Source organism: Pristis pectinata, chromosome 9, assembly GCF_009764475.1.
Source record: "Pristis pectinata isolate sPriPec2 chromosome 9, sPriPec2.1.pri, whole genome shotgun sequence".
Classification (NCBI taxonomy): domain Eukaryota; kingdom Metazoa; phylum Chordata; class Chondrichthyes; order Rhinopristiformes; family Pristidae; genus Pristis; species Pristis pectinata.
The window spans coordinates 98406719-98432724 of NC_067413.1; the positions used below are offsets into that span (position 1 = coordinate 98406719).

The following is a 26006-nucleotide window of genomic DNA, read 5'->3' on the forward strand; positions in this document are numbered from 1 at the left end:
CCATACTGACCAAGATATCTATCTAAGCTAGTCCCATTTGCCTACATTTGGCCCATAACACTTCAAACCTTTTCTATCCATGTACTGTCTAAGTGTTTTTTAAGCATTGTAGTTGTACCAGCTTCCACAGCTTCCTCTGGCACTTGATCCAATACCCACCACCTTCTGTGTGGAAGAACTTGTCCCTCAGGTCCCCTTTAAATCTTTCCCCCCTCACCTCAAATCTATGCTCTAGTTTTGGATTCCCCTACCCTGGGAAAAAGTCTGTGACCCACTATGCCTCCTATCTATCACCCTCATAATTTTAGATACCTCTATAGGGCTACCACTCAGCCTCCTGTGTTCCAAGGGGGAAAAGTCCCAGCCTATTCAGCCTGTCCTTATAACTCAAGCCCTCCAGTCCTGGTAATATCCTTGTGAATCTTTTCTACACCCTTTCCAACTTAATGACATCCTTTCCATAGCTGGGTGACCAGAACTGGGCACATTTCTCCAAGCGTGGTCTCACACTTGCATTCATCTGTCATTTTCCTGTTTTTACTCTCACTGATGTTTGAAACTAGGTAGTAAATTCTGAATGACTCTGGTTTCCTCGAATATCCAAGACTTGGGTTAAAAAGGGATTGGCTGCTTCATATTCTGGGGTACAAGATATTCAGGAAAGATGGAGAAGGTGAAAAAGCAAATGAGATTGAAGAAAATTGATGCCCTGAGGTTATTTTTGATTCTGAGGAATCTGAGGTTATTTTTGATTAGTAATTCTGATTCTGAGGAATCAGAGTTACTAATTAATTGGTTGGTTGATCAACAAGAAAATGAACAGGAAGTTTACTGTGTAAGGTGTGAGTGCTTATGTTGTTTTTTCAATTGAGTTTGAATAAAACTTGAATAACTTACACCACTAGTGCGACTTAAATATAGTACAAATTTGGCACAATAGAGTGAAGTAATTCATGTGAGGAAAATGTCTCATTCCAGAGGGGATTTGGGGAATAGTTATCACAGGACCAAAAGCTTTAGACTATTAGGGAGAAGAACAAGGAACAATATAGAATAAAAATGCTTTACTGGAGCTGAACTGGTTAAACAAGTAAAGCCATGATCTATTTTGGGTAAATTGGAGTCCAAGGCTGACAAACAGAAATGTAATTCTGCAGCAGGAACTTCGTGAAGAGACTTTTTGGTTTCCATGTATGGGGGAAGAGGTAGATAACTAAATATAAAGCCTGGATGATTGAAATGTTATTTATATTTTCAATTTTATACTTTTCAAACATCAGTTGTCTCTGTCCCACAGAAAACAACTCTTGGCTATCCTCAAAGTTAAAATTCTCTTGTCCTAGCCAAATCCCTCATATATCTGCATATACTCTGATGTAACAATAACCTTCCTGTAATGTGATTAGAACTATACAGAGTATAACAGGCCTAACTAATTTTATATTATTCTAACCTAACCTTCCAGCTCTTGCTGTTCTGCACTTAAAACCTGTGGACATGCACTTTAAAATCTCAGTTACTTTAAACTGAGACCTAGGACTCAACACCTCCCTCTAACTGGATCCTTGACTTTCTAACAGACTGCAATCAGTGAGGATAGGCAGCAATACCTCTGGCATGATTATTCTCAACACTCGTGCCCCATAAGGCTGTGTCCTCAGCCCTCTACTCCCTATACACTCATAACTGCGTTGCCAGATTCTGCTCTAATTCCATCTACAAGTTTGCAGATGATACCACCGTTGTAGGCCGTATCTCAAACAGCAATGAGTCAGAGTACAGGAAGGAGATAGAGAGCTTAGTGGAATGGTGTCATGATAACATTTCCCTCAATGTCAACAAAGCAAAAGAGCTGATCATTGACTTCAGGAAAGGGGGCAGTGTAGATGCAGTTGTCTACATCAATGGTGCTGAGGTCGAGAGGGTTGAGAGCTTCAAGTCCCTGGGAGTGAACGTCACCAACAGCCTGTTCTGGTCAAATCACATAGAAGCCACGGCCAAAAAAGCTCACCAGCGCCTCTACTTCCTCAGGAGGCTAAAGAAATTTGGTTTGTCCCCTTCGACTCTCACCAACTTTTACAGATGCACCATAGAAAACATCCTATCTGGATGTATCATGGCTTGGTATAGCAACTGCTCTGCCCAGGACCGCAAGAAACAGCAGAGAGTTGTGGACACAGCCCAGCACAGTACGGACACCAGCCTCCCCTCCTTGGACTCTGTCTTTACCTCTCGTTGTCTCGGTGAAGCAGCCAGCATAATCAAAGACCCCACCCACCTGGGACATTCTCTCTTCTCTCCTCTTCCGTCGGGTAGAAGATACAGGAGCCTGAAGGCACGTACCACCAGACTTAAGGACGGCTTCTACCCCACTTTGATAAGACTATTGAACTGTTCCCTTATACAATGAGATGGACTATGACCTCAAGATCTACCTTGTGGTGACCTTGCACCTTATTGCACTGCACTTTCTCTGTAGCTGTGACACTTTATACTGTTAATGTTTTTACCCGTACTACATCAATGCATTCTGTACTGACTCAATGTAACTGCACTGTGTAATGAATTGACCTGTATGATCGGTTTGTAAGACCAGCTTTTCACTGTACCTTTGTACAAGTGACAATAATAAACCAATACCAACACCAATACTTCTCAGTTCCCACATTTTGTTGTAGTTTTGTTACCTTCCCCAAATGAATAAGCTGAAAATGAATCATTACTCCTACATTTAAGTCAAAGATAGGAACAAAAACTGCTGAAAGCAAGAGGCCTAATACAGAACCTTGTAAAATCCCACTGCATACAGACTTCCAGTCAATTAAAGTATTGGCTTTACCCTAACCCTGCTGCTCTGCCAATTTTTTTTTAGAACTCTTGTCACTTCCCCTTAACTGAATAAACCTAAAAGTTTTCTAGCTTGTCTGCTGTGATGGCCCTTCCTAAAATCCATGTATTACTTGTAGAAGAAAACATGCTGTACCTATTGACCAGCCATGTGATAATCATATAGTCATATGTAGGACTCAAAAGGTGGCCATTCATCCTATTTTGTCTCTGCTGGTCGAAGTAAAAACTACTCAGCCTAATCCCATTCTCTCGTCCTTGGTCTGTTGTAGTCTTGAAGGTCACAGCTCTTTGAAAACGCATGCAATTACTTTATAAATATGATGAAGGTTTCTGCTTCTCTCACTTCCTCATGCAGAATTTTTCCGACGGTAATACCCAACAGGTGATTTTTTTTCTTCTTCCCTCTAATTTTTCTAGCAATTACTCTATAAAGTAGATCTTTGAAGTAATATTTAATGTGTTAATGGGCTTGTTTCATGGGAGTAAAATGACTGAAGTTTAGGTGCAGGTGGTGTTTTTCCATGTTTCTTGATTGCTGTAGTGTATGAGTCATAGATACTTTCCACAAAAGGGATGCAGGTATTGCTGAGCGTTTGAAGATCTTTTTTATTTTAAGTATTAGCCCATATGTTAACATACTAAAGGTTAAACTATTTGGTAAGAAAATGAATGTGAAGTCTGATGGTTCAAAAATTCACTTCTGCTTGGGATTAAATATTTTTAAGTTCCTCAGATGTATTGAGATCTGAAATAATTTTGAGCAAAATACTTGAAGTGTTTGTGCTCAAAATCATGGTTCAGTAATTTTAGAAGCATTAAGATTTAAAGCCATTATCTGGTTTGAATTTTTGATTAAATGAACTTGAGTCCATAATTGTGCTGTCACTTGAATGCAGTATTGTCTCGGACTGACTTTGGATGAACCATGCAGTAGAGATCTACTCCAAAGATCTTATTTCACTATTTGAAGGAAAGCAAGGTAATTGACTCAGGATGCCAAGATTAAGTTTCAAACTACTAAAGCAAGCAGGTAATTGATGATGTAAAATGCTATTTTCTAACTGATTTGCTTTTTTTTCCAGGTATTATGATCAACTGTGTGCGATTGAGCCCAAGTTCCCATTTGCAGAAAATCAGGTATTCAAGTCTCTATTTGTACTATAATAAGTAAATGTGTTACATTGATCAAGTTCTATTTATCCCTGTACCAAACTAATTCATTATATATTGACAGATTATAATGAACCATTCAGATGTTAAAAATCTTGTTTATTGAAGAATAGCAGTTCTTGATGGCCAGGTCAACAATTATCCCTTGCCTAGCTGTATTGAAACAGTTTGGTTCAGATTTAGTTCTTTTAAGGGGAGGGTGGGGGCAGTGTGAAGTCATCACCATTTATCTTCATTACGACATGAAATTGACTGCAACTTCTGGTGTACGCACACACATAGTTAAAAGAAGAAATCCAGAAATTTGGAGTCAAGGTCGAGTTTATTGTCATATGCACAAGTCCATGTGTGCACAGGTGGAATGAAAATCTTACTTGCAGCTGCATCACAGGCACATAACACCAGATAAGCAGCATTCATAAGAAAAACATAAATTAAACAGTTCTTGCAAGAGAGAATGCAATTAGAACCAAATAAAAACAAAGTCCATTTTAGTGCAAAGTGTTCAAAGTAGTTGCTAAACTGTAGTGATTAGGGTTGTGCAGGTTGGTTCAAGAACCAAATGGTTGAAGGGAAGTAGCTGTTCCTGAACCTGGTGGTGTGGGACTTAAGGTTTCTGTACTTCCTGCCCAGTGGTAGCTGCGAGAAGATGGCATGGCCCGGATGGCGGGGATCTTTGATGGATGTTGTCTCCTGTAGACACTACCAATGGAGGACAGGGATGTGCCTGTGATGTATTGGGCAGAGTCCACTACTCTCTGCAGCTTCTTGGTGTGTTTAAAGTTGGGTGGAAGGGGTGGAAAGAACAGAGGGAAAGAGAAGAGAATACAGACCAGGGTTGTCAAGATAACCATTACTTTAAATAATGACACTTAGAGACACAAGAGAAAAATAATCTCTTGAACGAGCCAAATGGTAAATATCAGGATCGTTCTCCCATTTATGCTGCAGTCGTCTAGTGTCTGCCTGTAGGTGCCAATCACAGGATAATGTTTATATTTTGAAATTTCTGACTTATTGTGGCCCCACCATAGAGCTAGCACAGCAGATTGCTGCATCCATTTTCTAGAGTATCACTGGCAGCAAGTGAAGAATTTTTGGCTGTGCTCGGCCAAATACACTTGAGTTGGAGAAAGAGAGTGCGGAAGCAGACCCTTCAGCCTGTTGAGTTTGCACAACCATCAAGAGTCCATTTTTACACTAACCTACCATAACCCATTTTATTCTCTCCACATTCTCAGGGGTTCCAAGGCTCCCCTTCTCCCAAATTCTACCATGCCTACATGCTAGGGGCAATTTACAGTGGCCATTTCTCCTACTGACCTGCATGTATTTGAGATGTGGGAGGGAACTGGAGCACCCAAAGGAAACTCATGTGCTCGTGGAGAATGCGCAAACTGCCCACAGATGGCCCCAGAGGTCAGGTTCAAACCCGGGTTCAGAATCAGGTTTACTATCACTGACATATGTCATGAAATGTGTTGTTTTGCAGCAGCAGTGCAGTGTAAGACTTAAAAATTACTATAAGTTACAAAATAAATAGTGCAAAAGAGGAATAATGAGGTAGTGTTCATGGACCATTCAGAAATCTAATGGCGGAGGGGAAGAAGCTGTTCCTAAAATGTTGAGTGTGGGTCTTTAGGCTCCTATACCTCCTTGCCGAAGGTGGTAACGAGAAGAGGCCATGTTCTTGATGGTGAGGGTCCTTAATGATGGATGCTGCCTTCTTGAAGCACCGCCTCTTGATGTCCTCATTGGCGGGGAGGGTTGTGCCCGTGATGGGGCTGGCTGAGTGTACAACACTGCAGCTCTTTTGATCCTACGCATTGGAGTCTTCATACCAGGCGGTGATGCAACCAGTCAGAATGCTCTCCACCGTACATCAGGAGCTTTGAGGCAATAGCTCTAATGGCTGCACCACTGTGCCTAAGGCAGAGGCTGGTGGAGGGCAGTCCTGACAAACTCTACAAAGGCGATGGCAGACAGCATCTTACTGTGGCACTGAAGGATTTGTTTCTGATTTTCACTAAGATGAATATGCTTAACAGTGTAATTGGTAACAGAATGCAGTTTATTAATATAATAAAGAAAGTCTTTGCCCCTTTTCGATGTGGGAAGAGAACATTACAGTGGATCCTGGAAATTCGTACACTTATTTATAGTGATCTGACACGAACCTGAGGGCTTAAATATTTTTTCAAAGACGACAAGCTATTTAGTGTTCTGAATTTGCACTTCTGCTTCTTCCTCCCTTGCATTTACCAGCTTTCCTTTATGGACATCTGTGCTAGTCTAACCTGACCACTCTGTGTGGTAACAAGTTTTGTACTCTTCTTACTCTGGAATCATAGAATTGTGCAGCTCAGAAACAGTATTAAAGCTGCTAAACTAAGAATCTTAATGACCTGATGTGTACATTTTATTTTGATTAAAGTAGTAGAACAAATAACACTATTAATTACAGGCAGAAACATCTAGGGAAAGACAAAACATAATCAGCTGTTTGGTTTGGTGCCTCTTGGTTCATGGAGCTACTAAAGGACATTAACAATGCAGTCTCATTATATGTGCATCATATATCTGCACCATAGTCTGGCAGCTTGTTCCAAATAACCACCATCCTCTGTGTGGACAGATGTACCCCTTGGACCACTTATAAGTTTCTGCCCCCTCACCTTAAACCTGTGCCTTCCAGTTCTAGACTCCCCTACCCTGGGGAAAAGAATGCTATCTACCCTATCTACGCACCTCATGAGGTTATAAACCTCTACAAGGTCACCCCTCTGCTTCCTACATTCTACTGAGAATAAACCCAAGCTATGCAGACTTTCCTTGCACGTAAAGGCCTACAGCTTTTTAGCAAAGTCATTCCTCAAATTCATACTGGTAGTATAAGTTACCAACTTGTATTTATTTTTTTTTCTCCCTTGTCTCTGATCTTTTCAACTATATTCATGGTTTTTCTGCTATGTTTCACTACCAGAACAACTTCTGTTTCTTGGTTCTATCTTTTTTAACTATGGATGTCCATTCCTTCTGTGGCTGTAACCCCAACCAGGTTAACATGAGATTCTCCTATCTCCAGCTAATGAGGCCAAACCAGTACCCATTCACTGTCATCTTCTTCCACCTGGCTGAATCTGTTGTCACATTGAATAGTTTTCCTCCAAATTGAAAGTGTTGCTTGCAAACTTGTGTCCTGGCTGTGCCTGTCACCTTGAGGGATTATATAGTATGTTCCATGGTGTATGTCTCATGCTCCTCTAACTAAAATGACTCCATTGTGTTGAGGTTTTGTTTTGAATATGATAGGGTGTCATTTTTAAAAAAAATTTGAAATATCTCATTTGCATATACCTGCAGGACCAGTTTATTTACAACCTTGGAAGCAGCTGTTGCAATCATCTGCAATGCCTATACAAACATAACCATTCTTTTCCCATCAGTACCGTAGTTAACTTGCTTTCCCAAAGGGGGGGAAATGCTGATGCACATATAATGAGACTGCATTGTTAATGTTCTTTAGTAGCTCCATCAACCAAGAGGCACCAAACCAAATAGCTGATCATGTTTTGTCTTTCCCTAGATGTTTCTGCCTGTAATTAGTAGTGTTATTTGTTCTACTACTTTAATCAAAATAAAATGTACACATCAGGTCATTAAGATTCTTAGTTTGACCTCACTTTTGAACCAGAAAGAGTGCTCATTGAGAAATGGCCTCTCCAGCCCTGATATCCTGATTCTGCCCCACTAATGTCTCTATGGTTTGTTGAGAATCCAAATTGGTCCTCAACGGTGGTCTCATGTTGCATGTGTGTCAGCTGCAGCTTAGCTTTGTTGTACTTTCAGAAGGCTGTGGATTCAGGTCCCACTTCATAGAAATTGGCATAAACACGCAGACTGATATTCCAGTGCAGTACTGTGATGGCATTGCACTCTTGGAGGTGCAATCTCTGGATGAGATATCAAATCCTGAAATGTGACACTAATTCAAAGAAGAACTGCATGTTGTCCCTGATTTCCTAGATAAACATTGGTGACTCTTCAGTCACTGACTGAATCTGATAATTTGATTATTATTACATTGATGCTTATGGTTGAAGATGTGCTGCAGTGATTGATGCAACTACCGTGCCTAGGTGCTTGTGTCACTGCATTCCTCCTCTTGCTCTTTGCTAGTGTTGAGGAATGTGACGTGTCCCATTAGGATATCTGCTGGGGTCTCAAAATCCAACACTTGAGAGATTCTCCTTCATGGAATGGAAAAGCTAAACCTATTTCTGAAGCACTTTAGAATGATTCCATACTAAAAATAGTTCAATTTAGAGTAGGGGAGAAAAGATTTACACAGAATTTTTTCTGTAAGCACGTGCCAGATAGGCCACATCATCTAGTTTGAGATCTTTAAAACTTATAAAGAACTGTCTTTGGGTATCCATAGAACCCATAGTTATGGGTAATATCTTATTATGGACATCAATAGGCTTCAATAAGTTGCAGTTGACTTTTGAAGGCTGCATAGTGACTTAGATTTATCTAGAATGTTTTAATGCAGTTATTAATAAGATTCTTCAAGAAGCTGAGTAAGGTGGAGCTTGGAAGCAGACTCCAGAGATTGTACATAGCTGATAGGGCGAAGAGAGTGGGAAATTTACGTGATTCTTCAGTAGAATCGTTAGAAAGGGAGGATTCGGGCAATAAAGGGATTTAAAAAGGATAAGAATTTTTAAATCACGGTTCTGCTCAGTAGTAGACTAGGTGGATCGTTTGGTATAGGTTATGATTTGGCAGTGGGATTTGGGCATGTCGTGAATACTTTTCATCTGTTTACTATTGGACTGAAAACTGCCCAGACATTATGCATATTCCGGATAACACAATTTGCATAATATGTGAAATTGAATTTGTTGGAAGATTCATTGTCATTGGAAAATTCAGATTTCATCCAATGATGATATTTCACAGAATGACTTGATCTCCATCTGAGGATTTAAACGCGAGGGAAAAGGTTAATATTGATGCAACTGGTTTGGTTGACAGTTTTTCCAGTTAATTCCACTTACTTTAAATACTATAGAGAGTATCCAATGTAGATTGCATCAATCAGTGAGACAAATTCCCTGGTAATACAGATGTACGTAAAAAGAATAAAAACATATTGGACATTATGACACAAAATTGCAGGAAATTCTCAAAGTTTGCAACATCTGTGGAATGTTTCAGTTAAACGACTGTACACACTTCCAATGAAAAGAAGTTTCTCTCACCCCAGATGCTGCCTCACTTGCTGCATATTTCCAGCATTTGTTTTGTTTGAAAAATATCTACTTAGTGCATGCAATTAATGTTTTTACATTTTTATTAGTATTGTGCAAGAAACCTAACAATTTATTACTTTTGTTCTTAAAGCTTTGTTTAACTTTCACCTGGAAAGATGCTTTTGATAAAGGATCTCTGTTTGGAGGATCTGTTAAACTTGGTAGGTCCTAATTTTCTTATTGTGGTGGCATCTGGGGGGAGGAAGATGCATCTTTCTTATCCTTTTTGTTTAAACCTCCAGTTACTTGTTAAATCTATCATTGCCCCTCCCACCTCTGCCAGTCCTTCATTTTTCCTTACTTTCCTGATTCCTGCTCACCACCTAATGTCTTTCCTGTTTATTTTCAATATTCTAGAGGCTTGACATGAAATGGATATTGCAAGTTTACTTTTTTTAAACTAAGTGGTATAATCATATTTTCAAACCAAGTTAACTTTGAGCCGCTGAGTCCCTCCAGCAGGTTGTTTGTTGCTCCAGATTCCAGCATCTGCAGTGTCTTGTGTCTTTAACTTGGAATGCTGAAACTTCTTAGAGTCATAAAGCACAGAAACAGGCCATTCGGCCCAACTTGTCCATGTCGACCAGGTTGCCTACCTGAACTTGTCCCATTTGCCTGTATTTGGCCCATATCCCTCCTAAACCTTTCCTATCCATGGACATATCTAAATGCCTTCTAAATGTTGTAATATACCTGCCTCTACCAATTCTATTGGTAGCTCATTCCACATACCCACCACCCTCTGTGGAGAAAACCTGCCCCTCACTTCCCCTTAACATTTTTCCCCTCTCACTTTGATACTATGCCCTCTAGGTTTAGACTTCTATCCTGGGAAAATGACTGTGATCATTCACCTTACCTATGCTCCTCATGATTCTTAAACTTCTATAAGGTCACTCCTCGGCCTCCTATGCTCCAGGTAACACCCTCCCCAGTTCATCTTAACTTCCATGAAATCCACTTCTTTTTTTTTATCGTATTATTATTTAAGTCCCATCATGAATCAGCTTTGTTGATTAAAATAAATACAATTTGAAGCTATAATATTCAGTACTTTATTGTTGTCACTCGTATGCAAATTGGATCGGATTTTGCTGTTGAAGTAATTGTAAGGCTAACAGCAACCCCTGTATCAAAGTATAATTCAGATAGGAACTTTTGACCATCATACATGTGCAGGTAAGTAGATATCTAGAAGTTTCTGTAGCAATAAATTGGCTAAATACATGGAACAAAAGCAAGTTGCTATACTTCTGAAGCAAAAGTTAGTTTATGTAATTGAAATGTTTTATTGTTAGATCTTGACTACCTCTAAAGTACCTCAGTGGCACTGAAAGCTATATCTTGTAATGGATTACACCTGTAGAGTTAAATTATTGTTGCTTGAAAGTAATTGAGGTAGTTTGTTTTACTGCTGTCACTTTCTCTTCTACTTTACACTTTCAACTTCTATTAATTCAGCTTTTGTTTTGAATTAATTTGCAATGTTGCAGTGATTTGCACAGTGCCTTTTGTGTATCAAATCATTGCATGATTTTTCATAGTAGTGGGGTTTAGATGGTGGAGAGGAACAGGTATTAAGCAAGATGAAAAAAGTTAATATTGTGGTCCTAGGTGGGTTTTATGATAATTTCAGTGTAACTGCTATGATGGATGGATGCCAGACAAGCTGAAGTTGCAAAATGTGAAGTTGATAGTGTATCCAGAGGATCAATAATACATTTTTAAATTTGGTGCACTACATGGACAGGAGAACCAATGATGTCAGTGAAGTTGAGGCCAAGTAAATTTATGGAAATACAAAGTCAAACAGTATGCCAATGGCCTGTACCCAGGCTACAAGAGTGGGTCATAAATCAGCACCAATAATCAAATTTTTAAACTTAAATATTCAAAATTCTTAATATTATTGCAAATATGTCAGTGCACTATCCTTACAGTTGAACAGTAATAGGCACAAGATTAATTCCTCAATACATTATTGAAGTAAAATGCAAAATGACTCATTTTAATTTTTGTCACATGGGACATTACAGCATAGTACAGGCCCTTCAGCCCACTAATGCTACATCACTCTAACCCTTCCCTCTCACATATCCCTCCATTTTTCTATCATCCATGTGCCTATCTAAGAGTCTCCTAAATGTCCCTAATGTATCTGCCTCTAACTAGCACCCCTGGCAGCGCGTTCCATGCACCCACCACTCTGTGGGGGGGGGGGGGGAACAAAAGCTTATCTCTGATTATTCCACCCCCCCCCCCCCAGTACCTTCCTCCAATCACCTTAAAATTATGACCCCTCATGTTAGCCATTTCCACGCTGGGAAAAAGTCTCTTGCCTGTCAACTCAATCTATGCCTCTTATCTTGTAAACCTCTATCAGGTCACCTCCTATCTTCCTTCACTCCAAAGAGGAAACCCTAGCTTGCTCAACCTATCCTCATAAGACATGCTCTCCAATCCAGGTAGCATCCTGGTAAATCTCCTCTGCACCCTTTCTAAAGCTTCCACATCCTTCCTATAGTGAGGTGACCAGAACTGAACACAATACTCCAAGTGTGGTCTAAACAGGTTTTTGTAGAGCTGCAACATTACCTTGCAGCTTTTGCCACAATCCCCTGATTAATGAGAGCCCATACGCCTTCTTAACAACCCTGTGAACTTGCACGGCAACCTTGAGGGATCTATGGACTAGAACCCCAAGATCCATCTGTTCCTCCACACTGGTAAGAATCCTGCCATTAACCCTGTATTCGGCCTTCAGATTCGACCTTCCAAAGTGAATCACTTCACACTTTTCTGGGTTGAACTCCATCTGCCACTTCTCAGCCTAGCTTTGCATCCTATCAATGTCCTGCTGTAACCCTCGACAACCTTTTCACAATATTCACAACATCACCAACTTTCATGTCATCTGCAAACTTACTAACCTGCCCTTCCACATCCTCATCCAAGTAGTGTATAAAAATCACTGAGCAGGGGTCCCAGAACAGATCCCTGCAGAACACCACTGGTCACCGACCTCCATGCAGAATACGCTCCATCTACAACTGCCCTCTGCCTTCAATGGGCAAGCCAATTGTGAATCCACACAGCCAAGTTTCCCTGGATCCCATGCCTCCTGACTTTCCGAATGAGCCTATCATGGGGAACCTTATCAAACGCCTTACTAAAGGCATATACACCACATCCACTGCTCTACCCTCATCAGTGTGTTTTGTCACATCCTCAAAGAATTCAATTAGGCTCGTGAGGCACGACCTGCCTCTCACAAAGCCATGCTGACTATCTCTGCTCAGATTATGCTCCTACAAATGCTCATAAATCCTGTCCCTAAGAATCTCTGCCAATAATTTGCCCACTGAAGTAAGACTCACTTGGTCTATAATTACCAGGGTTATCCCTACTCCCTTTCTTGAACAAAGGAATAACATTTGCCAACCTCCAATCATCTGGTACTACTCCTGTGACCAGTGAGGACGGAAAGATCATCGCCAAGGGCTCAGAAATCTCTTCCCTCACTTCCAGTAGTATCCTGGGATATATCCCATCCGGCCCCAGGGACTTATCTATTCTAATGTATTTCAAAAGTTCCAGCACATCCTCCTCCTTAAGATTGACAAGTTCTAGCTTATCAGCCTGTTTTATGCTAGCCTCATAAATGTCAAGGTCTCTCTCACAGGTGGATACTGAAGTACAGTATTCAATAAGGACCTCCCCTATCTCCTCCGACTCCAGGCACGTTTCCTCCTCTATCCCTAATCGGTCCTACCTTCACTCTTGTCATCCTCCTGTTCTTCACATGAGTCGAACGTCTTGGGGTTTTCCTTAATCCTACTTGCCAAGGCTGTCTTATGCCCCTTCTACTCTCCTAAGTCCATTCTTAAGCTCCTTCCTGGCTACCTTGTAATTCTCCAGAGCCTTGTCAGATCCTTGCTTCCTGAACCTTAAGTGAGCTTCTTTCTTCCTCTTCACTAGATAGTCCACATCTCTTATCAACCATGGTTCCTTCACCCTATCATCCTTTTCCTGCCTCAATGGGACAAAACCTATCAAGAACCCCCCTGCAAGTGATCTCTAAACAACCTCCACATTTCCATTGTGATTTCCCTGAGTACATCTGCTCCCAATTTACGGTCCCAAGTTCCTGCCTAATAGCATCATAATTTCCCCCCTCCTCCAATTAAATACTTTCCCATACTGTCTGCTCCTATCCCTCTCTAAGGTAAAGGCATGATGGCTGAAAATTTTTTTTCATGCATTTGAACTTGGAGAGTTCCTTAACAGAAAAAAGAAGCAAATTGGATTTGATATTTATATTCAAGATTCACCTTTGGGGTAAAAATGAAAAGGTGCTGCAAATCTGGAAAAAAAGTCCTGGTCAAATCACGTAGAAGTCACGGCCAAGAAAGCTCACCAGCGCCTCTACTTCCTCAGGAGGCTAAAGAAATTTGGTTTGTCTCCTTTGACTCTCACCAACTTTTACCGATGCACCATAGAAAGCATCCTTTCTGGATGTATCACGGCTTGGTACGGCAACTGCTCTGCCCAAGACCGTAAGAAACTGCAGAGAGTTGTGGATACAGCCCAGCGCATCACAGACACCAGCCTCCCCTCCTTGGATTCTGCCTTTACCTCTCGTTGTCTTGGTGTAGCAGCCAGCATAATCAAAGACCCCACCTACCCGGGACATTTTCTCTTCTCTCCTCTTCCATTGGGTAGGAGATACAGGAGCCTGAGGGCACGTACCACCAGACTTAAGGACAGCTTCTACCCCACTGTGATAAGACTATTGAACGGTTCCCTTATACAATGAGATGGACTATGACCTCATGATCTACCTTGTTGTGACCTTGCAACTTATTGCACTGCACTTTCCCTGTAGCTGTAACACTTTACTCTGTACTGTTATTGTTTTTTACCTGTACTACATCAATGCACTCTGTACTAACTCAATGTAACTGCACTGTGTAATGAATTGACCTGTAAGATCGGTTTGTAAGACAAGCTTTTCACTGTACCTTGGTACAAGTGACAATAATATACCAATAACAAAATGCTGGAGACACTCAACAGGTCAGGCAACATCTGTGGGAAAAGAAACAGTTAAAATTTTGGGTTGAAAATTAGTTCTGACCTGCTGAATGATTCTAGCAGTTTCAGCTTTTTGCATTGGAGTGTCATCAGTCCAGGAAGACTTGTGAAGTGTTTGCTAAGTGCTCGATTAGAGAATATGATTAGTTCAAGAAGCAGTGTACAAGAATTTGTTGAATTTGAGGACAGCCAACCATGATTGACCCTCTAAGGTAAGGAATTGTCATGTGTCGGGGGTAGGATCCTCTTTAATAGGGTTAATTACTTTTGGGTTTTCCTAGGCAATGGAATGTAATTGCTGAATCGTTGGCCTGTGTCTCTAAAAAATATTTAAAGTCAATGGAATTGGATAGTAGCCACCCACATATGATTCATGATCAACTTTTGTCTGTGATTTTAAAAAGTAAGAAAGATCATAATTTTGAAGATTTTAGCTACTGACTTGTAATTTTTTGCATTTGATTATTTGATTACAGCCCTTGCGAGTTTGGGATATGAAAAGAGTTGTGTTTTGTTCAATATCGGTGCCTTAGCCAGCCAAATTGCAGCAGAACAGAATCTGGAGAATGATGAAGGGCTGAAATCAGCGGCTAAGTATTATCAGGTGAGCAGACTGAACTATTTTTTAATCTTCAATATTATTTTTATTCTTGTGTCACTTTATATTGTTTTAATGACCTGTCCCAAGTTTCTTCCCAAGAAGCCTTCCTCTGCCTACTTAGTGATTTTTCATCTCCATCCCTAATGGCCTTGTATCTCTTACTGTCTCCTATCTTTGTTGTATCATCTGGTATCGTTTCCATCTTTACCTGCTCAGATTTAAAGTGATTTCAGTTTCAAATCATTAGATTTTTGGACTTCCATATGAGGGTCTTTGGCATATTGTGCTGTGCTGATTTAATTGGAGCTATCCAATTAGTCCCACTTTCTTGCTTTTTCCAGTTAGCTCTGCAGTTTTTTTCTTATTCATATATTTCAGCCAATTCCCCTTTGAAAGTTATTATTGAATCTGCTTCTGCCATCTTCATCCATGTTAAATGTTTGATTTGAAAATTTTGGGAAGCTGGCTAAGCAACCTAATTTGGCAGAAGCTGTCAAATCTGTCAAGTATTTAGAACATTCTGAATGGTCAGGACATTGGAAACTATCAGAAACTACTAAAATGTTATAATTACAAAAAAGATTTGAAGTTCTTTGCAGATACAAGCCCTCCATTAAAATTAATGGCAGGGCATTGTTTGTATAGATTTCCCAAGTGTAGGCAGTGGGGAAAATCTGCAACTCCACTTTCCTGTGAAAAGTCCAGGTGTCTTTAGGACTATATATATATTTGCATTTATGGGAATTATGAACATATTCACCCATATTTTCCACTAGTTTTTAAATGCTGTGCTGGAGTTCAATTCAGCACTGCTTGTTGGGTTGGAAGCATAATGATCTAAAAGTTTCTTTTATGTACTTCAGCAGGTTCCACTTTATATACCAGACTTCTTTAGGATACTTGAAAGACCAATACAACCAGCCCATTTTAGTTGTCTGACTGTTGGGGTATCTTTCTGAAATTTGGCTGCAAATAGACTTTTCTACCACCTTCCTTTTACTTGATAGCTGACAGTGTTCACCTAACAACTTCCTTTAATTCAATCCAAGTAGATACCGTGTTTGGTCTATCAAGAGTGTCTTCTCTTTCCAGGGCTGCAATTAAATGACTGCATGGCCTATGTCCAATTTTTTTGTTCCATCCCTATCTTCCATTGTTGCCAGAGATGTTAAGTCCCCCTTCTCCTTGATTGAGCTAAGTGTCCCTAAATTGCTTCGATTTTGTAACTCCAAATGAGATATTGGACTCTCAGCCCACCAGCATTATTTTCCATGCAGTGTCCAATTAGATGCATGCACTCCAAACAGTCCTTTATTTCTTCTGTCTCTGATCACTCTTATTTATAAACGTTTTATACTAGGACATTGATCCCTTCCAGATTCTTGCACTTTGCTTCTCCTCTTTGATAACCTTTCCTACCTTTTTGAAGTTAATTTAAACTTAAACCAACTAACTGGTTTATCCATCCAAAGTTGGACCTGGCTACACCACTGAACTAATTGTCTGCAATTACTAAAATCATTAGCTATATCTCTATTTTGTCCACTCTTAGTTTTGCCCCCTGAGCTACTCTTATCTGAGCTAAATGGCTTGGTGATTTTGCCCTTTAATTTGCTCACATCCATCTTTTTAAATTAGCAGACTTTCATTGCTAGAGTTGACATAATCAATGTTGGTGTCATTTCTAACTATTGTGATTACACAATCATTAGCTATATCTCTATTTTGTCCACTCTTAGTTTTGCCCCCTGAGCTACTCTTGTCTGAGCTAAATGGCTTGGTGATTTTGCCCTTTAATTTGCTCACATCCATCTTTTTTTTAAATTAGCAGACTTCCATTGCTAGAGTTGACATAATCAATGTTGGTGTCATTTCTAACTATTGTGATTACACAATCAGTTGGGGCTTTGCAGGAATAATAAAATACTATCAGATCCCAGTTAGTGTTTACTAGATTTGTAGGACATGCCAGATCAGTAGCATATTGTGTTAAGCTATGGCAGCTACCTCTTCATCATTTTATCTTATTCACGAGAACACTAGATCAATGCATTATTATCTCAATGATATTCTACAACAGTATACATTCTTTGTCTGTTTATATCTTTTACAGGTATTTGCCCAAATGTGTCTAATTGTTGTCTGTGATTTATCTGTGTTGGGATGGGGGATGCACATCTATTGGGTCTCACTACTGCTATCCCAGCATAGGCTGCCTTTTTCCCCATGATTCTAGTTGTAATTTATATAATCTATTGTTGATGACTTGTAACTGAGATACCTTTAAATCGCAGAATAGTCTTGAGTGAATGGCTTCTTTTCATGTATTCCTCATCTTTCATGCAGATTAGTAGTTGCAAGCACAACTGATGATTAAAATGTGTGCAATACACTGAAGCTGTATTCTTGCTGGCAGATAAATAGATATGCAGTCTATTGGATTGCTGTTAACCATGTGTATACTCTGAATGTTACACTGATTCCTGACTAACCTGACTGCACAGCCTAGGTTGGTTAAGATTTTGGAGGAATAACAAATTACCAACTTTGCTGAGGTTGAAATTCAACCCCTCGAATCTGCTCATTTGTTTAATTAAGTCATGATTGATCTTAAGTCTGTTTACCCACTGTTGTCTATATCCTTGATACCTTAATAAAAATTTTTCAATTTGATTTTTGAAACTTCCAGTTATCTCAGTAGCCACAAACTTTTGGGTGATAGTTTCAGATGTTTCTGTTCTTGATGTAGAAAAAGTTGTTTTCTGATTATTCTGCTGAATGTTCTAGCTCTAATCTCTTATAGTCATCAATAATAGATGAGAAACTAGTAGCTTCATGCAAGTGAAGATCCTTTTTTCAATCTTGACCTTTTGATGAGATAATAGATGAAGCAATTTTTTTTTTTGCACTGCTATAGCTTGCCAGTGGAGTTTTCCAGCATATCAAGGACACTGTATTGTCAGCACTGAATCGTGAGCCCACTATGGACATTTCTCCAGATACAGTTGGAACTCTCAGTCTAATTATGTTGGCTCAAGCACAAGAAGTGTTTTTCCTTAAAGCGGCAGCTGGTAAATATGACTAATTAACTATTCATTTTTTGCACTTGTTCTATATTGTTATAAGGGATTCCTGCTTTGGTTAAATATACCTTCCAGTGGGCTAGTATTTTAAAATAATTTCATGCAATATATTCTGATTACTGGGGCAATAAATGGAAGATCAAAGTGAACTTTTTGTTTACCTTTAGTAACCAACTGTCATTTGGAAATCTCAGTTCTTATTTGACCTGCACTTCATTTGAATGTATTTTCACTTAAAAACACTGAATATCATTGAATGAATGGATTTTTATTATGATAAAATTCTTTTCTTAACTTCTTTTGGGGAGTCAAATCATTGTCCAGTTTCTTTTTCTCTGTACCCTCTCCGCTTCAGCACTCCACACATCCCCCCAAGTTGCCATAATCTTATGTTGGAATAGTTCTGGGATATGTACAAAACTGTTCCGGCCGGGGCTTGCTGATCTCGCTGTTGTCCGTTCAATGAGATCTGTTCTCAAGTCTGGTTGACTAGGCCTGTATTCCATTGTCTCTCCTTGTGCAACAAACCTGCCATCCCAGAAATCGGTCTGGTAAAACTTTGCACTTCCTGTATTACAAATATTTCCTCTCCTAGGTAAGGAGATCAAAACTGCAATACCTTGAGTGTGGTCTCATCGAGATCTTGTATATTAGTATCAAACCATTTTGCTGCTTTACTCAAACCTCTTGCAGTGAAGGCCAACATAGCATTTGCCTTCTTAACTACTTAGGTTGCCTGCCTGTTTGCTTTTAGTGACTGTAAAATAAAAAATATCTAGTCCTTTGTACATCCATCACCAGTTAAATAACACCGTCTTTGTTTATCTACCTGTGGATATCTTCACATTTTTGTATGTGCTGATTTACCATGTGTTTGCTCATTCACTCAGCTTATCAAAATCACCTTGAAGCTTCTTTTGCATCTTCCTCATAACCCACCTAGTTTAGTGTGTTTGGCAACTTAGAAATATAAAAAACAAAAGATGCTGGAAATGATCAGGTCAGACAGTATTTGTGGAAAAATAAACAGTTAATGTTTACTGTTTATGACCTTCAGAATTGGAAAGAGAAAGCAAGTTAGTTTTTGGAAGTAGAGAAGATGGGAAGGGATGGCTAGAACAAAGGTAGTATTCCTGAGAGGGAGAGGCCAAATGACAGTGTGGTAGATAAGTAGCATTTAAGATCGATTTATGCTTCTTTGTCTATATAACATGTCGATAGTAGTAAGGCTGTCCAGCAAACCAGACTGTACAAAGAAGTGGGGGGAAGAAAAGAGAAAAACTGAGCCAAAATGATCAGAAGGAATGGCCAGTTTTGATACAGAAAGAAAGAGTGCATTTCCTAAAGTTTGAAAATTTAATATGGAGTCCTAAAGGCTGCAGTGTGTCTAGATGGAAGATGAGGTATCGTTTATCAAACTTGTATTGCACCTTGTTATAACAGTTCAAGAGGCCCCAGACAGATCAGCATGGGATGGTGAATTGAAGTGGCAAGTAACCAAAAACTCTGCAAAGCAATTGTACAATCTGTATGTGGCTTCTCCAATGTAGAGGAGGCCACACTGTGATCACCAAGTGCAGTAAACTAGATTGATAGAACTGCAAGTGAGTTGCTGCTTACCTGAAAAGACTAGGTACCAGAATGATGGGAATGGAAGAGGTAAAAGGACAGGTGTTGCATCTCCTGTGATTGCATGAGAAAGTGTTGTGGGGATGGGGAATGGTAGTCGGGTTGGAAGAACTGACTAAGGAGTCAAAAAGGGAGCTTCTCAAAATGCTGAAAAAGAAGGGAATCTGTGTCTGGTGGTGCAGACTTATTGGAGTTGGTATAAATCGTGTTGGATGATCTGTTGCATGCATAGGCTGGTGGGGTTCCAGGGGAACTGTGCTCTTCTCGGTCCAGGAAGAGATGGGCTGAGAGCAGAGGTGTGGGGAAGAAGAGGAAGTGCAGTCAAGAACTCTGTCCACTGTAGTGGTGGGGGGGGGTGAAACCACAGTTCAGGAAGAACAAAAGCATTGTATTTGTTTCATTACGTTCAGTTCCCTCATGCAAATCATTGTGATATATTGTGAATAGCTGATACCTATGCGCTGATCCCTGCAGTACCCCACTGGGATAGAAGCTGTTCTTGAGCCTGGTGGTATGTGCTTTTAGGCTTTTGTGCCTTCTGCCTGATGGGAGAGGGGAGAAGAGGGTTTTAAGGCATGTTTTCCATTTTTGTCTAAGCTCAAAATGAATGTGTAACTGTTGTAGTTCCTACAATAGTTTCTTAAATGTTAACCTTTGCCTATCCACTCTCGTGCCTTTTAATGAAGCTCCTCGGTCTACCTTTAGCAAACTAGTCTCCTTTCTTTTAAATTTAGGACTCCAGTTTCAGATTGAATTATTTAACTTCCTATCTTAAAGAATTTTATGGTGTAATGGTCCCTAGGAATCCTGCGCTATAGGGTTACTAACTGGTGCAGTAAGAAGATGTAAGACCCAATCTAGGATAGCCTCTTACCTGGATAGCTTGTCCATGTACTGGTCTTTTTTTAAACATTTTTTTTAATACATACTCAAGGAATTCATTCTCCACAGTATTACTTGTTTTGGCCAGTCTGTGTGAAGGTTTAAGTTGCCCATTATCACCATAGTACCCTTTTCATGTGAATCTGTAATTTCCTATTTGATGCCATCCTCTCTTTTACCACTATTGTTTGCAAGCTAATAATCAACCCCCTCAATCTTTTCTGCCCTTTGGTTGTTCTTAACTTTACCCACACTGATTCTATATATTGTTTGTTTTGAGCCAGTATCCTATGTCATCCTTTACTAACAAACCCATCCCACTCTCTTTTCCTCATTGCCTGTCATTCTTGAATATCACAGATATTCATTATTTAAATTCTAGCCTCGACCCCACCATGCTGTCATGTCCTCATAATGACAACTATGTTGTCTACATTTACATTTATTTTCACTGTTAATTCCTCCATCTTAATATGAATGCCTTGCATATTCAGATAGATTTGTCTTTGTAACTTGTTAAACTTTAAACTTTTGTGCTATCATCCTATTTGTCATGACTCTTTATTTACCTTGGACCATTTTTGTTGGTGCATTCTCTTAACTTGCTGTATTTTTGACATTTTTTTGGCTTTCTTTCCTTTTGAATGATCGTCCCTTGATTCAATTAATCCCTTCTTCCTTAAATTATCACAGGTCTTCCCTTTCGTACTTTGTTCACCTCCCTGCTTTCTGTGTGTCTATGCTTGCTTAAAATCTGCTACATCTGATGAAAAGTCAGTCTGAAATGTTACTATGATTTCTTTCTTCTGAGGCCTTGACTAACCTGATTATTTCTAGCATCTGTAGTATTGCTTTTACATTAATATGATGTGTGATATGCCAGTATTACGTGCAATGTGGCTGCAATGATACAATAATGCCAAGGCTGTCAAATTTAGCACGCAAATGGAAAACTCTGTAATGCTTTTAATATGGATTCAACAAACAAATATTGTAATGCAGATTCAACAAACAGCAAGGTAAATGGATTGTTGGATTTCATTGAATGCAAAAGTAGAGATGCCTTTTTGCAGCTATATAGGCTCTGGTGTGTCCAAATCTGGAATATGTGTACCAGTCTAGTCTCCAGTCTAGTTTTTTATATTATATTTAAAAAAAAGTCTACCTGTGATAGAGTGAGTGCAACAAAGATTTCTGGATTAATTCCTGGAACAACAGGTTGTCACATGAGGAGAGATTGAGCTTGGCTCATGTTCTTGAATTTAAATGAATGAGAGATGACCTTCATTATACGCAGAAGAGTTCTGCGGGGCTTGATAGGGTGAATGCCAGGTTTTCACTGCTGGGATGCCTGAAACCTGGGGTCACAGTTTTAAGATAAGGTGTTGGTCATTTAGGACAGGAGAGAAGAAAGAAGGTGGTGGAGTTTCAGTTGGTGAGTACATTCAAGGCAGAATCAAGAAAGATTTAGATATTGGGGGAATCATGGAATATTGTATTAATACCGTAAAGTGGAGCTGAGTGAATGGTGGAACAAACTGGAGAGACTAAATTGCTGCTACATCTGATTCTTAACGTCTTATGTCACTATGTGCTGAATGGATTCAAGACTGCTTTATTAGAAATTAGGGTTACAAATGTGACAATTTTTCGTGGAAGTTGAGGTTCTCGTGCCAGGCAGGGAAAATCCTGGTAACTGCAGACCTGTGAGCCTAACACGAATAGTAGGAAAGTTACTGGAAAAAATTCTGAGCAAGAGGATAAATGATCACTTGGGAAGGCAGGGACTAATCAGAGACGGCAAATGTGGCGTTGTCAAGGGCAGGTCTTATCTGACCAATCTGATTTGAACTTTCTGAAGAATACCAAAATGTATTGAGGGAAGTTCAGTAGATGTGGTTACATGGATTTCAATAAGGCCTTTGATAAGGTCCTAAATGGGGGACTGAATCAAAAGGTTGCAGTCCATGGGAGCCAAGGCATTTTGGCAAATTGGATCCAAAATTGGCTTGGCAATAGGAGACAGCATGATGGTAGAGGGCTGCTTTTGTTATTGATGATTGGTGTTTCACAGGGATCGGTGCTGGCCCTTGCTGTTTATTAATATATGTGAATGATTTGGATGTGGACGTAAGAGGCATCAGTAAATTCAGAAATGACATGAAGATTGGTGGAGTTGTTGATAGTGTGGAGGGCAGTCTGAAGCTACAGGGTGATATTGATGTGTTGGTGAAGTGGGCTGAGAAATGGCAGATGGAGTTGAATCCAAATAAAAGTGAGGCAATGCATTTTGGGAGTACTAATGAGACCAAGATATCATGAAGGATAAGGTCCTCGGGTGTATCAAGGAACAGAGGGACTATGATGTACAACTTCAAAGATACTTGAAGGTGGCAGCATAGGTAGATAACATAGTTAATAAATGGGATACAGGCCTTCATTTGTTGGGGAATTGAATACAAGAACAAGGAGAAAATGCTCCAACTTCATAAAACATTTCTTAGACCTCGGCTGAAGTATTGCATGCAGTTCTGGTCGCCACACTACAGGAAAGGTGATAACAGTGGCGCGGGTGCAGAGAAGATTCACCAAGATGTTGCCTGGGATGGAGTGCCTCAGTTATGAAGAGAGGCTGGGTCTGTTCTCCCTGGAGCAGAGGAGGCATATAAATTAAGGTGTATAAAGTAAGATAAACTGGGAGATAAAACTAGATGACTTGGATTTGGCGAAAGGGATGAGAGATTTGGAGAGGAGTTGAGGAGGACCGTTTCCATCCAGAGTGGTGCATATCTGGAATACATTACTGGAGAGAGTGGAGAAAGCAGAGTTGCTGACTGCATCAAGATGAGCACTTAAGCCACCTACGCATAGAAGGCTGCTGGTTAAGTGCTGGTAGATCGGATTAATACAGATAGATGCCATGGGTCAGCAAAGATGTGATGAGCAGAATGACCTGTTTCCATGCTGTATGACTCTAGGAGGAACCCAAGTACTGCTGGGCTGAGTAAATATTAACATTGGTAACTAAGAAAATTGATGAAGGCAGCATGGTAGATGTGGTTTACATGGACTTCAGTAAGGCCTTTTGACAAGGTCCTGCATGGTAGGCTGGTCCAGAAGGTTAAGGCGCAAGGGACCTGAGGCATGTTGGCAAACTGGATCCAAAATTGCCTGGGTGATGGGAGGCAGAGGGTAGTAGTGGTGGATGGGTGTTTTGCTGACTGGAAGTGTGTTTCAAGTGGTGTACTACAGGGATCAGTGCGGGGACCTTTGTTGTTTGTAATGTACGTGAATGACTTGGATGTGGTATGATTAGTACGTTTGTAGATGACATGAAAATTGGTTGAATCGTAGATAGCGAAGAAGGTTGTCTAAGCACACAGCAAGACATAGATCAACTGGAAGGTTGTGTTGACTGGTGGCGGATGGAATTTAATCTAGAAAAGTGTGTGGTAATGCATTTTGCGAAGTCAAATTCTGGTCGGACATATAGAGCCAATGGCAGGGACCTTAGGAGTGTTGATGTACCAAGGAACCTTGGAGTTGTAGTTCATATGTTCCTAAATGTGGCGACACAGGTGGAAAGAGCAGTGAAGAAGGCTTTTGGTATGCTTGCCTTCCCAAACCAGGGCACTGAGTATAAGAGTTGGGATGTCGTGTTGCAGCTGTATGTGACGTTGGTTAGACCACACTTGGGGTATTGCGTACAGGCATGGTTGCCACACTACAGGAAGGATGTGGTCGCAATAGAGAGTGCATAGGAGATTCACCAGGGCATTGTCTGGAACGGAGAGCTGTAGTTATAAGGAGAGATTGGATAAACTAGGTTTATTCTCACTGAAGCATAGGAGGCTGAGGGAGTTTATGAAATAATGAGAGGCATAGATAGGATAAACGGTCGGAATCTTTTTCCCAGGGCAGGGGAGTGTAAAACTAGAGGGCATGACTGAGAGGGGAGAAATTTAAAGGAGATCTGAGGAGTATGGTTTTCCACAGAGCATGGTGGTTATCTGGAATGAGCTCCCAGAGGAGGTAGCAGAGGGAGATGCAGTTATAACATTTAAAAGGCATTTGCACAGGTACATAGACAGGAAAGTCATAGAGGGATACAAGCAGATGGTTTAAGCATGTATAGACATTGTGGACGAGGAGGGCCAAAAGGGCCCTTTTCTGTGCTGCCTGATTCTATGGTAAGGTGATCAATCTTGTGTGGTTTGTATGCTCATGAAGGGCTTGTGAGTTTGAGTTCCAACCAACCAACTTGCCCACTTAAATGACTATTCTATTTGGCTGCACTCCCATTATTCAGTTCAGGGGATATGTAAATTGGTAGACAAGCTGCATACTCTTCCCACTGTTGGTCATTTGAAGGTTGGAAATGGGGTTAAAAAAATAAATAAAAATATCAAAGTATTCTTTATTGTAGGAAGTAATACTGGCACTATTGTCCTTTGATTTGTATCTGCTAAAATGATGGGAAATATGCTTGCCATGTTTGACCCACTTAAGGGTTATTCCAGTGAAACTCAATTTATACATTTAAGTTTGCTGCCAATACTTCCTGGTGTTACAATGGAGAGCTGTATCCCTAAATTAATAGCCCTTTCAGACCATTGAGGCTCTTCAAACAAGGTAATGTATGTACAAACAAAAATAAGCTGTCAGGTCTTCAAAGGGAAAGATTGGCAATATTTGATGGCTTTATGCAGCACTAGTTGGGGCAATTGTGCACTTTATCTTGAGAATAGCTTCACTGAATTATATCCCTTGATGTTATAAAACCATTTTGCCTTGTATCTAGTATAATCAAACAGCTTTTGGCTTTAATTTTTGCTTTTGGGATGTCGTCCACCATGAGCACTTTATAGAACTTTGTATTTGAGGCAGTGCACGTAAGTAGTTTATACTCTTTGTACTCTGTCTTCCAGATAAAATGAAAGATGCAATAATAGCTAAACTAGCCAATCAAGCTGCAGATTACTATGGCGATGCCTTCAAACAATGCCAGTATAAGGAAAATTTGCCTAAGGTAAGTTTAAATTATATGCAGCACTGCTTGCCATTTGATTTGTAAATGAAGTGGATAATGCAACAGTTCAACCTAGTACCATCAGCTTTCAAAGATTTGCCAGCAGAAGTAACCCAAGATAAATTGGGTATATAAAGCTTACTGTATTATACTTTATAAACATATGTACTAACAGTTGTGTTCACTGCAAGAAATTAAAATTGTGCTGATTTATCAATGTGAACACAATATTTAGGGCTATGATGGGTTTATATGTATCCTTTTGCAGTTGAGGATGTGTAGTGACCAAGGTCATGTAACAGTTCAGCAGGAACCCTAATAAATATGAGATTAAGCTAAGATTAAAATAT

The 26006-nt window shown here is 40.0% G+C and overlaps 1 protein-coding gene across 4 annotated transcripts in view; it reads left to right on the forward strand.

Moving 5' to 3' along the window:
* The window catches only part of pdcd6ip (programmed cell death 6 interacting protein), a 72520-nt gene that overhangs the window by 8542 nt on the left and 37972 nt on the right, over window positions 1-26006 (forward strand). For all 4 annotated transcript variants that reach the window (XM_052023125.1, XM_052023127.1, XM_052023128.1 and 1 more), the window contains exons 2-6: window positions 3933-3987; window positions 9430-9499; window positions 14909-15036; window positions 17951-18104; window positions 25556-25656. In XM_052023125.1, coding sequence (XP_051879085.1) covers window positions 3933-3987; window positions 9430-9499; window positions 14909-15036; window positions 17951-18104; window positions 25556-25656 — 508 coding nt within the window. The remainder of the gene's footprint in view (window positions 1-3932; window positions 3988-9429; window positions 9500-14908; window positions 15037-17950; window positions 18105-25555; window positions 25657-26006) is intronic.